This window comes from Camelus ferus, chromosome 1 (genome assembly GCF_009834535.1).
Source record: "Camelus ferus isolate YT-003-E chromosome 1, BCGSAC_Cfer_1.0, whole genome shotgun sequence".
In the NCBI taxonomy this organism is placed as follows: domain Eukaryota; kingdom Metazoa; phylum Chordata; class Mammalia; order Artiodactyla; family Camelidae; genus Camelus; species Camelus ferus.
In genome coordinates this window covers 107881310-107896515 of record NC_045696.1, presented here as the reverse complement: position 1 = coordinate 107896515, position 15206 = coordinate 107881310, and the positions used below count along the sequence as shown (strand labels likewise).

At 38.9% G+C, this 15206-nt stretch overlaps 1 protein-coding gene across 6 annotated transcripts in view; it reads left to right on the top strand.

Moving 5' to 3' along the window:
- The window catches only part of PPP2R3A (protein phosphatase 2 regulatory subunit B''alpha), a 148370-nt gene that overhangs the window by 71406 nt on the left and 61758 nt on the right, over window positions 1–15206 (top strand). For all 6 annotated transcript variants that reach the window (XM_032488015.1, XM_032487996.1, XM_032488003.1 and 3 more), the window contains 2 exons: window positions 4092–4195; window positions 9910–10012. In XM_032488015.1, coding sequence (XP_032343906.1) covers window positions 4092–4195; window positions 9910–10012 — 207 coding nt within the window. The remainder of the gene's footprint in view (window positions 1–4091; window positions 4196–9909; window positions 10013–15206) is intronic.

The following is a 15206-nucleotide window of genomic DNA, read 5'->3' as shown; positions in this document are numbered from 1 at the left end:
TTTTTACTTATAAATTCATTGATTTTTTAAAAAAATTTTATTGAAGTGTAGTTGATTCACAATGTTGGTTTCAAGTATACAGTCAAGTGATTCAGTTATACATATACATATATATTTTTTCTTTTCAGATCCTTTTCCATTATATGTTATTAACAAGAAATTGAATATACTTCCATGTGCTATGTAGTAGGTCCTTGTTGTTTATTTATTTTATATATAGTAATGTTTATCTGTTAATCTCCAAACCCTAATTTATCCCTCCCTGCCCTTTCCCCTTTGGTAACCATAGTTTGCTTTCTCTGTCTATGAAAGATTTGGTTTTTGGTTTGTAAATAGAATTTGTCTTTTTTTTTAGATTCCACATAAAAGTGGTATCATATGATATTTGTCTTTTTCTGTCTGACTTACTCGATATGATAATCTTTAGGTCCATCCATGTTGCTGCATATGGCATTATTTCATTCTTTTTTATAGCTGAGTAATATTCCATTGTGTATGTGTGTGTGTGTACACAGCTTCCTTATCCAGTCATCTGTCAATGGACATTTAGGTTGTTTCCATGTCTTGGCTATTGTAAATAGTGCTGTTATGAACATTGGGGTGCAGGTGTGGAGAAAAAAGGAACCCTCCTACACTGTTGGTAGGAATGTAAATTGGTGCAGCCACTATGGATGACAGTATGAAGGTTCCTTAAGAAACTAAAAATAAACTTACCATTTGATCCAGCAGTCCCACTCCTGGGTGTATATTGTTTTGTTTTCAAACACTATATTAGGTCATTTTATTGGATTTTGCTTCTTTGTTCTCAAAATCATTTATTTTAAAAAAATTCGTTTAATCATATCTTCCAGCTCACTAATCCTGTGTAATCTAGCTCTTCCTTGGCCACGGCAGTCTGTTAGCACTCTCTGAACCAGCCCACTTTCTGCCCTTCTGTGCTCTGCAGACCAGTCCTCACCCCTGGGCAGCAGACCTGCGCCTGCAGCACTCGGGCTCATGTGCTCATGTTCTCACTGCAAGCTGGCTGTAGGAAAAGGAAAGACAAAGGGCAAGGAGGTGGTCAGGGCAATAAATGAACATTTTTATGGATTCTTGCGGTTTATAAAGCTATTTGGATGGCCAGCTTGAGTTTACAGTCTACCCTGAGTGATAATTAAGTGTGGCTCAATTGGGGATCTGTTTTTAAGTGCAAAGAAAACTCTGTGTGTATGAAGTATGTGTCTGGAGAAGAAATGAATAGAGAATGAATCTGAGAGGGACAAAAGCAGCGTAGGAACAGAAACTGAGGAACAGCCAGGAAAGCACTTGTCACCATTGAGTTTTAGCGTCTATCAGAAAGTTGAGGGGAAAGCATAGAACTGTCTTCTGACCGGTGCAAAGCCCCCACCTCTTCTCATTGGCTGATGTAGCACCATCTTGACCCATCATGCCTGTGGCCTGGAGGGTAGCTTCTCTGTACCTTTATTTCTTCATCTGCAGAATAGGGTAAAAATGCCTGCCTTCTCTGTATGGGATCGTGTCAGGACCCAATGAAACAGCAAGCGTGAGACATCTTTAAATGTTAAAGAACATTACAAATATTGGGCAGTCATCTCTTTCTGAGTATCATTAGATAACCTTGCTGTCAGTTCTTTATGTTGTGGCCCATTCTCAGATCAAATTATAGGTATTAATCGGGTTTCCTTTGCTCCAGTGGCTTGGATTGCCACACTCTGACTCTTGCCTCCTCCTCTAGACATAAGTTTCCTGAACCCACTTTCAGCGTGTCCTGTGCCTCCTCACTTGTGTCCGTTCTTTTCCTTTGTAAAAAATCATGGCACGGGCTTGTTCTCTCCTTTGTTATAAAGGCCTATATTCTGTTGCCCTCAGATTTATAGCATTTACTTTTTTAGTTTTTTATTGATCTCCTGACTCCCTTTATCTTAATTCTTTGTTTTTAAGCAGATGCAGGCCAGTCCTGCATTTCTAAAAAATGGTCAGAGTGTAATGTCTGCAGCCCTTGCCATCCACTGTCCTTCCAGTTTCCCTTTGGCATTTTCTCCAAGGGCCTGATACCCCTCATGCTGCCCGATGCTTGGCTACTCAGGGTGCCCCATACCAGAAAAACAGGGCAGCCCTTTCCCATCTCCTTTAGACATATCTGGTCTGTGCCTTACCTCTTAGAATTCTGCCTTTGGATCATAGTAAATTTGTAAGTGTTAATCTCGGTGATTCACTACTCTTTACGAGCTGACGTGTATGCACTTTAACGGGAGTCTTCTGGATAAAAGACCGTAATCCAAGGGTATGAAAATTGTTTAACAGTGGAAGTAGCCCCACGGAAGGTGGTAAGTACACAGCCCCTGGGGTGTTTCAGCTGAGCTGGTGACCACTCCCCCAGGTTGAGCTGGAAGATTCCTAATCTCTTCCAATTCTGAAAAATCCATAGTGACTCTAATGGTAGGAGCCTCAAGCACTTTGGCAGGCCAGTTCCAATCCCTCCCTGTATTTTCTGTCTGCTGGTGGCTCTGCACCCCTACCTCCATTATACAGACTTTCAGCTTTCCCAGCAGCTGCCAATACCCTGCCACATCTAAGAGCATTTTCTTGGTAAAGTACAGACTCCGGATGAAAGAGAACATTGGGATTGGGGAAAGTGGATTTGACAGTTACCACCCAAAGTATATTAATTGTGAGCTTTGTACCTTGGCAATCATAATTTACACAATAAACAAAATCCATTTGGTTGCTAAGCAACACCTTTCCCTCATTCTTGACCTCAGTGGAGGTATTTGACCTCTGGACTTAAGAAATCTTAAATTCCACCCTGCTTGCAGAACATGCTTTAGTGGCCCTGGCAGAAGCAACCTCTTATTTCTGCCCTGTACTTATCTCCCTTGGCTTGAATCTCCCCATCCATATCCTCATCTCTGACATGAACCCAGCAGCCCTGGGCATTCTCAGTATAAGTAATCTCAGACAGGGCATTCTTCAGGCTTCTGTGGGGACCTCCCCCCCCAGCCCCGTGCACTGAGGCCTCACACCAGGAGCAACTTCACCTGAACCTAATGTGGATTCACATCAAGTCAGCTGCCAGAGGAGAAACCTCCTGTCATAGGATGATGAAGATTCAGTAGATCCTGTATCTAATATGAATAATAAGAATATCTTTATCCAATAACAAGATGTGACTCTTTCAAGAGCTTCAGATTTGTGACTGTGTTTTATGTGTGTATACAAAACTGGCAACATTTGAAGACTATTTGTCTGCTAATATATAGATATTATTATTACTTAGAGGTAAAGATTTCTCCTGTGGGTAAAAAGCACATAAATTTGGTAAGAACTCTTATAAGAGTATGAGAATAACATTTTAATTGAAATTAAAACCTTTTTATTAAGGAGGAAAAAGAGCATTACCTTTTAAGATATTGTCTTTTAGTTCTTCCTAAGGCTTGTATAATATGTAGTCATTTGTGGTGTCTTCTAATATATAAATAAAGGATAGCATTTTAATTTTTACCTTTCACTTTCACCTGAATTGTAAAGTTAAATAGATTTAAATAGATCTGATAACTATTTTCTTGAACAGACCAGGCTTTTCTGGTTCTTCTTGAACCTGGGGCTTGACATAATAAACAAAGGAGAGAGAGGGGAATAGGTGGGAGAGTGCATTGACACCCAGCGACCAAGCAATGAAGGTGGCCTTTTTTTCTGCCATAGGAAGGAAGGGCATATACAACCATGACATTCAGTCATTTCTTTCTCTTCCTAATGGTAGGAAATATATGATGTAAGAGTGGTAGGAAGGAAGGGAGACCGGTTGCTTTAACTATCAGGATAGTGGAAAGGAACATCACCGTAAATGAACTTGAAGAAAAGGTAAATGGATTTGCATTTTCTTCATTAAACATGTCACCTTCTCATTTTGTTTCCCCTCTGTCCCTCTGAATCTACCCTAGCTGATGTGTTTGCCTCTGCCCCAGTTTTGCTGGTCCAAGGGTCCTCTGTCCAGTGTGGCGTGAAGGGTAAAAGCCTCAAAGGCCCTTTCTTTGTCCATGTCATCTCTTCACTGCCCCTTGGCTCACGCTGTATTTGTGTTTTGTTTGCAGGTCTGCGGCTGTCCTCTCTATTGGAAAGCCCCTATGTTCAGGGCTGCAGGGGGAGAGAGGACTGGGTTTGTGTCAGCACAGTCATTCGTCGCCATGTGGAGAAAGTAAGTGTGAGCAGTTACTCAGGCTTGGCAAAGAATTGCCTGGTCCTCATGAAGTGCTTTACAAAGGTCACTTATTTTACTCATTTATTAATTTTCCCCTTACCCTTTATTTCAACAAGTAAAATTCAGTGATTCACAACTTTTTATGCCTACACACAAATTCTTTCCATAAGCCTTTATCTTATACGGCTCTAATCAGTAAAGCAGATCTTTATAAATACTTCTTTAATAAATATTTGATGGTTTCTTAGTTTCACTTATTAAATTTGAGTCTTAGGATTTGACTCTGATAGCATGTGTCATGTAAAAAATACAGCTTCCACTCTCATATGGTCCAGTTTAGAATTATATCTAGTTGATTTATTTAAAATAACTGAATTCTAATAGAGTTTAATCATTACTTTTTGAAAGCTCCAGTTAAGGAGCAAATGAGTAGAATGTTTCACGAGACTCTTGGATTTTAACATCCTGACAAGTTTTCTTGAATTCAAACTCAAGTTTCTTCTTTCTTTTATTTTTTTCTGCCTTCTTTCTTCTTTAGAAATTATTTCTTGTTGTATTTCCACAATTTAAGAGAGTGTTATAGCTTGCCCCTTCTACTTCTTGTAACTAATCAGTCTCCCTTACATATATTCTTCTCACCATTTCTGGGCTAGATACCCTTCCTGGTGAACTTTTGGGAAATGCTACTCACCTACCATCATCATAATTTAAAATCAACATATGATAGCAAAATTCAGCTTACAGATTCCTTCAATCCTTTTATGCCACCTAAAAGCCGTTAGTTAGCCCTTAGTATAATGCTTGAGAACATAATAGGTGATTAATAAGTATATTCTTATTTCTAAAAATTTGGTAGCAAATTGAATTCATCAAGTTCTTAGAATAGAACTAAAGTGATCAGGGCATATAAGACTACCAGTTAATGGACTTCTTTTAAAGAACAACATCAAAGCTAAAAGTTACAAATGTTTCACGTTTTCCAGTTAAATTTTAGTCAGTTTGTACAGGGAGTAGTTGTAAATTGTCTGCATAGCAAGGGCTAAAATGGTGCTAGGAGAATCATTTCTCATAGAACAGCAGGATGACACTCCAAAGTCAGGGCCGTGGTCACTATTTCACCTCCCCTATGGCAAATAGGAAATGGCTGGATAAAAATCTAAAAAATGCCTTTTTTTTTTCCTGTGTGTGGGTAAGTAGTCATAAAAGTAAAAGAATTCCTTGGAGTCTGGAATTAGCAAAAAAGCACTAATTAGCAGGAGTAAACCGGTAAAGGAATTGGCATTTGCCATTGAGGTATTTATCTTTGGTGTTCTGGCAGCCTAGAACTTGAGGGAAGAAAATAGAACCGAGGGCCTGAGCAATAGAGGGGTCAGCTTGGATTCCCTACCCTTTCCCCACTGGTAAAGCCAGGACTTCAGCTGGGTGGTCTGCCTATCTGTTATTATTACTGTTGTTATTTGAAATCAGCATGTAACAGTAGAGGAATTGAAGAACTTGAAATGTGTAGATGTTCCAACTTTCATTCAGCTAGCCTCTCCCCTGTGGTAGGTGCCAGGCCCTGAAAAGGCCTCAGCTGGAGTGTGAACCAGAAAGAGCTGTTTTACACAGCCACTGAGTTCAGCACTGTTGGCAGAAATCATCTGACCATCTGAGAAAGCAGCAAGATATGAGTTATGGTTGTTTAAGAGAAAGCTTTGAATAAGCTAGGAGATTGAAAAAAGGAAGTAGTGCAGTCTATAAATGATTAGAGCCAGAGAGAAGAGCTGAAACTGCTTACATTCTAAGTTATTTTGAATATGCTAGGACCCTATGTTAGTGAGTCTGAGGCTGACTGTAGCAAAGGAAAACTAGTAATCAACTTGTTTAGCTACAATTAACTATATAATGTTAAGGAGGGTAACAGCCAGGTTTTTGGTTTTTGGGGGTTTTTTTGTCTTAAGATATTTGTGTCACCGAGATAGGATGGCCATTTATGTTGTGGGCAGAGCAGCAGCAGCACCCACACAGATGTATTCCTTTATTGAGATGAATCATTTTCGTTTGCTCTCTAAGGAAAAGAGATTCCTGCAAAAGGCAGAAGGGGAAAAAAAAGACATGGAACACAAGTCTTCACTTTCAGTTACTGCAGGAAACTGCTTATGAAGTTACATAGCATGAGCAACTGTCCCTATCTTTTTCATTAAAAAAAAAAATCCCATGAATGGATATGTGAAATATCTCTGTATTAAAGCTTTAATCTTCTGGCTAGATACTATAATGACTGGAGCGCCCTCTAGTGGGAATTCCTTCTAAGCACTTAAAAAGCATTTTAAAAACCAGGGTGCTTTAAAGGAGACCCAACTATGGCTATGTTGGGAGACTAAGCAACTAAGCATGATGATTTGAATTACCACACTGACCTGGAAGAAGACATTTGTTTATTTTTGTAATTTTTTACAAATTGTACCCTTTGCATAAAGTGACTTGGATCCAAGTATAATATATTAAAACTTTCAAGTACAAAAAATAACTGGCAGATGATGCAGAATTAAAATATATTGGCGTATACATATACATGCTGACTTGCTCCAATAATAGGCTTTATATAATCTTGAGGGAAAAGTCAAATACGAAAATCCCAGCATAACAGAAATAATTTGCCTCCTGTCACAGTGCTCATGGGGTGGAGGCTTCTGAGGCCTCCAGGTGGTTTGAGGATGAACCCCTCCACCTTCCCCTACCTCTGCACCCGCTCCCTTCCCCACTCTGCTGCCTGTTTCATATCTGTACTCTGACATCTGCTTCTCTTACAGTCAAGACATTTTTAGGGGAAAGACATTGCTCCACAGCTTTTCCATTTGAGCTCCTGGTTTGCCAGCCTTGTGGCAGAGCTCCTCTCAGACAGAGCCAGAAATGTCACTCCAGCTTTTTTATGCTTTACTTTCTCTTACCTTTTCACACCAACGTGTCATTTGTCCGTTAACAAAACAGTGTTTTGTCTTAAGAGCTCTGGAAGACACCAGTTTAGAATAACCACGTTTAGGGGAAGGATATAGCTCAAGTGGCAGAGCGCATGCTCAGCACCCAAAAGGCCAGGGGTTCAATCCCCAGTAGCTCCCCCAAGGGGAAATGAATGAAGAAAGCTAATCACCTCCCCCTCATAAAACAAACAATAAAATAACTACGTTTACCTTCTTTCTCCAGCTTTCACAACCTTTATTATTTCTTTTTCTCCTGCCATATAGAGTTCACTAGCCACTAGCATTGGCAAGAATAGTAATTCACCTTTTCTTTCTGTTTCATGCTTCTGATAGTAAAAGGTCATACCTGCTTTGACTTTTCCTTCTCAGAGTATCTGTCATATCTGTGCAGGTTTTATTTAGTGGTGCTGTCCTTTCTTCATAAAAGCACTGCTTTCCAAAGACTTCGCTGTCTTTTTGTTGTGATCATCCCACCCATTTTCTAAACCTAAGAGGTGGTTCCCATCAGCACCTACTGCACTAATCTTTTTGTGAAACATAGATTTATTTAACTTTGGGAGTCTTAGCATGCTGAAAAGTGATACAGAGAGTAAATATAAAGATCATTCTGTGGCTTTAATAATCACAAATGAAGACAGTTAAGTGTACATCTGTTAGACAGATCACAACCATTTTTTGAAAATCTTCTATGTGAAAATGACTATGCAGGGTGCTAAGGAAAAAAAAAGCTTAAACTTTACCCTTTAGGTGCCAGAGAAATAAAAAAAAAAAAATGCTCATGGTACAGTGGAATACATAACACATATAAATTAAATAGCACAAAGATCAAGAAGAAATTTAGTTGTCAGAGAAGGCTTTTTGAAAGAGGTGAGTTATTAGCTGGACCTTAAAGTATAGCCAGCATTCAGGTGGCAGAGTTGGGAGGGGCGGGGTTCTGGGAAAGCAGAACAGCGTGAGAAAGGGCACCCAGGCAGGAGTGCACATGGCACCTTCAGAGGAGAGTAGGTCAGGCCAGCTGCCTGGAGGGGAAATTTCGTTTAGCCAAGTGGTGAGATAGGTAGGTGGGCAGGCTCTAGCCTAACAGGGAGGGCCCTAAATGCCCAGCACAGACATTTAGACTTACTCATGTAAGTGGTAGAAAGCTACCTTACAGTTTTGGAAAAGGGAGTTACATGATCAGAGAATGTTTCAGAATGATGAATTGTCCATGATACAAGGTTGGATGAACACTGAAGCCTATTATGACCCTTTTCCCTTCTGGAAGTCTCAGGGTGGAGTAATAAGACCCTGGACTTGGTGGTAAAATGGAACTAGGAAGGAAGGAATGCTTATCTAGAATGTTTTGAGGAAATATTCCTCAGGACTGCAGTATTTCCATCTTGGATTCCAAGCACTTAGTGGTCCAAGCTAGAGACCTGGGAGTCATCATGGATTTCCCCCTGTTACCCCTCCACACATACCAACTACCATGTCCTTGCGTTTCAACCATATCTGCCCCCTTCTCTTCATTGCCCACTGCCAGTATCCATGCTCAAGCCCTTGGTTGGATTTTTGCTTAATATTTCTGAAAAACACATCTGATCATGTCACTGTTCGAGTTGAAATTCTTCTGTGGAGTAGGCTGAAGTCTAGGCTTCTTGACCTAATGTAAAGGGCCTCCAGGATCCGATCCTGCATGCTCATGTCCCCGTCCCTTACCACCCCTGCACTTGCAGAGATAATCTAGGCACTCTCACACCGGCATTTGTACTTGCGACCCTCTTAATCCACAGCAGCCCGGTTTCCTATTTCACCTATTCGGGGAATCTCACTGGCCCTCTCGTGTCCTTCCATGACACCCTGTGCGTATTACATCTGTGGTGGCTGTCACACAGGGGTATAATCTTATTGGTGTAGCTCTCTCACTAGACTGTAAGCTCCTTACAGGGCATAATGCCATGTCTCATTTTCTTTGTATCCCAAGTATCCGCAGGCCAGACTCAGTATCTGGCATACAATTAACATGCAATAAATGATTAAGGAAGGAAAACAGAAAATTTGAAGACTAATTGAATGTGGACAATAAGGAAGAGAAATAGGTCTAAAATGACTTCAAATTTTCAAGCCCAGGTAACTCATGGTGGTACCACTATTAACAAAAATAGACATCCATGAAAAGTACTGACTTTGAGAGGAGGATTCTAAATTTGGTTTTTGAAATTTTGACTTTGCTGTCAGAGTATAGTATCCAAATAGAAATTTCCAGCAATTAGTTGGACATGAGGAATTCTTAGAGCTTGGAGTCTTAATAGGACTTTTTTTTCCCTTAAGCCCGGTCCTTCAAAGTCTAATTTCAAAAGCCCCCTATCAGTTTGGTCCTGAGTATGTCTGCCAACCTGGGCAAACACGTTTATGTCTTAGGTGGTGCACAGTGGTTCCTCCTGGTAGGCAATTCTGGAACTCTGGATCCAGATGTCCTGAGCTAAACCTGAGCGGACATTCTCCTTCAAGTGTATTTTTACCTGTGGTCTCAGAAGCATTCTACAAAAATAATATACCATCTTGTTGTTGAGCTTTTACTAAAATGGCCCTTTTAATAATTTCTTGAAAAAAATCAAGAGCATGGAAAAAAATAATTTTTTTAATCATTGTAAGGAGAGCACTTGATTCTTGACCTTGATGGCCTTCTGATCAGACCAGAATTACCAAGTACTGATGTTGTAGTCATTGTTCACAGTAGCCAGTCTTCCTAAGCTGTTGTTTCTTTTATAGGTTGCTGAGTAACCATCACGATGATGCCTCTAAGTTTATCTGTCTTCTAGCAAAGCCCAGCTGCAGCTCTCTAGAACAGGATGATTTTATTCCTTTACTTCAGGTAATTTTCATTTCCTTTTTAAAATGGGTTTCATTTTTAGAGTTTCAGAGGTTTTTCAACTGTAAGATGTGTCAATTGAGATATACAAATCTAGAGGTCAGATTTCTAAAAGAGTGGTTTCCAGACTTGTTTTAGCAGTGAAATCCTTTTGTTAAGTGGAAATTAATGTAGAACCCGTAGTACAAAACAGGTAACAGAGCGCTCCTTCTGCTGAAGCAGAAGAGAAGGGCCACTCAGCCTCCCCCTTGGCCACCCACAGCAATCACGGAAGCACCTTGTGAAACCAGGCATTTGGCCTAGTTAGCTGAGTTGACCTTTGTTAAGGTTAAGAGAAAGAGAGCTCCAACAGAAAGAGCCGACCTGGGGAGTATTTTTATCCAGGCCTTCTGATGAGAATCAGTTGCACGCCAATATTGGAGCTGTTTTTACTGCAGCATTCTTTGTTACATATATTTCTTGTCAGTATTCTTAATTTCATGTCTAAATACTCAGTTTTCCTAAGAAGCTCACAAATTTTTTGAAGCTAAGGTCTGCCTTTCGTTTCTGTTGAATGCATATCATTGTTTTAGTTGTTCTAGTAAATCCTTGTTGACTGTTGGTAAGGATGCCTAAAGAAAGGCAAAAAAATACATTGACATACTTGGGGTTTTTTAAGTTGTATTCATGTCTACCGGGGGTTTTTTTTTTTTGTAGATTTTTGTTGAACTATAACATACACACACAAAAAAACACACAAGTCATAGTGCATCAATCAGTTGATTTTCACAATGTGAGCACATCTGTGTAAGTAGCACCCAGATCAAGAAGCAGAACATTACCAGCACCCCTAAAGCTTCCCCTGCTCCCTCCTGATCACTGCTGCCCCGGGGAACCACTGTCCTGACTTCTAACACCATATGACATAGATATCTAATTGTTGTAATAGCTTTACATATTCAGAAAATGAAGTTGGGTTGTAATTTGTCTTATGTACAGGGTCTCTGAGCTTGTCTTAATTTGCATGATGACCTTGATTATCCTCAGCCCCATCTCCATGGTTTTGTTCCCCTTTAAAAAGTACTCATGGGAATGAGGATTCTTAATAGTTTTGTACATTTAATCAAAAATATTCATAATGTCGAACATTATCCCTATTTATGTTTTGTGAAAGTTCTGTAGCCACCCCTCGCCTCATCCCTGCATCCATTCCTGGCCCTGCTCTGTCTCCTGCAAACTGCGTATTTTGGGTCACTTTTGCTGTCTTCTGGTTGGGTCTGGCCAATGGATAGCACTGCCAGGAGGTGGGAGGGCGAAGGAGAAAGAAGTTAGCATTTCTTCCAGACTCCTTGCTTCAGCACAGTAACTGTGTTTCTCTGTGAACAGCTTCTGCTGGATAGCCCCTTCTCCACAGTTGTAGTGTCTATGGGGGTCCTGTAACTCTTTTTCTCCCATTGTTTTTGGCCCTGGGGACTGTAACAGTATCTTTCTGTCACTCATCCCCTGTGCCTCCCATTCCTTTGTCTGTTCCCTTAACTTGCCCACAACTCTACACGTAGTTACTTCATGAAAAGTTGGTATGGGTGACTTCTTTTTCCTGTGGGGACCCTACCCTGACTGAGTTTTATCAGAAGCTTTAATAAAAGCTTTGACAGGAATATAAATTAAGTCTATACCAAGAGAATTGCAAACAACAAAATTATAATTATGAGTTAGTGGACATTTATACTTCCTTCCCTTAAATGTAAGGAGAAATTTTATTTCTGTATAAGAAGTGAATATGTGGAGTCTTTTGGAAAAAGATGACAGACTCAGACATTTTCTTCCCATTATTTTCCAAACTCCTCTGAAGTTAAAACATAGAAATTTATAAGTAATAAACCCATGAAAGTGAATGGAACAGCAGAGAGGAGTGAAGGACAGAAAAATCAGTGTACAAGAGATGTAGTATTTCCTTAATTTAAGAACTCTGGAGTCTGGGTGAGGGATATACAAGAATTGTTTCTACTATTTCTGTGACTTTTCCATAATTTTAAAAATATTTCAAAATGAAAACTTTGTATATATATGATATATGTACATACATACATTATATTTAAATTTTTATTTGACTATTCAAATAAGAAAACAACAAAGGATCAAAATGGCACTAGATTTCTCAGCAGTAACAATGGGGATCTGAAAGCAGTGAATCAATAATATCAACATTTTGAGGGAAAATTACTTTCAGTATAGAATTTTGAACCCAAACTGTCAATCAAGTTATAAGTTTAAAATAAAGATTTCAAAACTTGGAGAAAAAAAAAAAAAAAGATGTGGTACCTCTCGAAGACAGAAAGCAAAAGCAGGCTGAGGAGGCTGCAGTCCAGAACGAGGGGCTATGATGGGCTGCTGTGGAGAAGTGAGCTGCTCTGTTCCACTCTGCTCATTAGGGTCCCAGAGAGGCTGTAAACCCCAAGTCAGGCAGATCTGACAAGAAGTATTAGAAATGGGAGACCCCTGAAGGTTGGTGTGCAAAACAGCTGACCAGCTGACTCCTTACCTGGTTCCCACATGCAAAGTGCAGCCTGACATGTTAACAAAACAAACAATAAAGCATGTTAAGACAAATCCCAATAGAGGAATGTCCTGGATAGTGTCTGACAAGTACCCCTCAAACTGTCAAGGTCATCAGAAACCAGGGAAGTCTGAAAACCTGTCATAGCCAAAAGGATTCTGAAGAGGCACAACAACTAAATGTAATACAGGATTCTAGAGCAGAAAAAAGACATCAGTGAAAACTAAGAAAATGTGAATAAAGGGTGGCCTTTAATAATAGTAATAATAATGTATCAATATTAGTTTATTAATTATAACAAATGCTAATGTAATAAAATATTAATAATTGGGGAAACTGGGTGCAGGGTATATGGGAACTCTTTACTATACTCTCAATTTTTCTGTAAGTCTAAAACTGCCCTTTAAAAAGTCTTTTTTAAAAAAATTACTATATTCAGAAAGCATATATAGAACAAGAATAGAATCTTATTAAAACAGAATGCCAACACAAGAAAGAGCTGTCTGAATTTTAAAACGTAAGTACCAAAACTTAAAATTTCAACATAAGGCCTGGAAACTGAAGTTTAAGGATATCTGTGGCACACACGTGCACACATGGGAGACAGAGACAGAAGAGACATAAAGGACCAGTTCAGGAATTTCAATATCTAACTAACTGGAGTCTGGGGAAGAAGAAGGGTGAAAATAGAGAGAAGGAAATCATCAAAGAAATAATACAGGGTGCAAAGAATTGGAAGGACTGGAGTGATGGGATGGGTCCAAAGACCAGGAGCCCAGTGGGATTCCTTGGGGTTCCTGTCCCTTTCCTGGGGAAACACAGCATGCCTGTGTAACCATCATCTGATCAAATACAGAATGTGACCCTCCCACCCAAATCTCTTATGTATCCTCCAGTCACTGCCCACAGAATCAGAGAAATAATACAGAATATAAGAAGTCTTTTGGTTGAAAGGAGTGCCACACACAATGAATTTTTAAAAGATATATATAAACAAGTCCTCTTGAAATTTTAGAAAAGCACTGAACTCTTCCAGAGAGAAAAACCAGGTCACCTTAATAGGAAAAAGAATCGGGGTGGTATTAGATTCTCGTTGGCAACTCTGTGGAAATGGATTTGAACTCAGATTTCTATATCCTGCCAAGCAATCAATTGGATATGAGGGTAGAATAAAGACATTTTAAAACTCTGAAAGCTTATCTCCTATTTTCTTAGAGAGTTACTTGAATATATACTACAGCAAATTAAGTAAACCAAGAAGGAGGAATGCATGAGATCCAGGAAACAGTAGATTCAATCCAGAGAAGCAGTGGAAGAAAGTTCCCAGGTTGGCACCTAAAGAGCAGCCAGCCCGGAATAGAGAAGGTGGAGGATTTATCTAGAGTTCTCCATAAAGGGAGGTAGGAGTGAGGAAGGATTCCATGCAATAGTAGTTATATCAGAAAACAGGGTTACTGGAGAGCATGATGAAGGCACAGCATTCTGTATCAGCAAGCTAAAGAAAAGCAATTAGAAACTCCAAGAAAAATGAAAAAACTGTGTAAAACAGTCTTGTATAAACAGGCAGCAACCTGAAATATGGCATGATTATAAACAACTGATGGAGGGTAAGAAAAGAAGGCTCATTTAACCTCAATGCCTGGAACATTCTCCTTTGAATGCCCCAAAGGATCTGACATTGGAACAGTAAGAAATGAGATGCATTCCTTCCATACTGCTTAACCTAGCATTCAACAGTATTTATGTAGTCAAAATATCATAAAACATTTTAATGTATAGCACCTAAAATCACCCTATGGATAAACTATAGAAAATTTTACTATGGTTGCAGAACAGTATTTTTAAAACCTGAATACTGTAAAAGTCAAAATATTGCCAACAAAATGAAAGGAGAAAAAAGGGAGAAAAGAAGATAAGGATAAGGGTGCTGTTATCATCAGTCTGTGTGAAGGGAAATTAAGGCACTAAGATGAATGAAGTGAGAAACAAACTTATAAGTAGATGATTTGCAGTTTACAAAGATAACCAATACAAGAACTAAAAATCTTAAACCTCAAGTACTGGGTAAGACAAGTAAGGTAGGACAGAATAAATGAGCTAAATCCTCATCTTTCCTAGCAAAGAATAATAAATATTGTCTAAAGTTGATAAAGCTGTAAAGAAAAGTAATTCAAACACAATATTAATTATATTTAAATTATAATTAAATTTATGTTTCATTATAGACATAAGCAAAAATATATATATATAAATGATTAAAAAGAAGTTGGGCTAAAGATGCATAAATGGGGTAGGTTGGTAGAATGTTTCTTTCCATCATAAGTTCTTATATACTCCTTGATTTTATACCATGTATATATATAATTTTTTAATTTTTTATTTTGGAGAATTGTGAGCATATACAAATACAGAGTAATCTACTGAACCACCATGTACCTATCACCTACCCCCCGATAATGATCAGAAATTAAAGAGATAGAGAATTAAAAAGCAGTAGCATTTTTAATAAATTGAAATCTTGATATGAGGAAAACATTAACAAAGTAGACCAATGATTAGCTAATTTGATCAAGAAAAAGGAGAAAGCACTAATATACAAAATAAGAAATGACAAGGAGGAACAGAAGACATTTTTATAAAATCATTAAAGACTATCTTGCA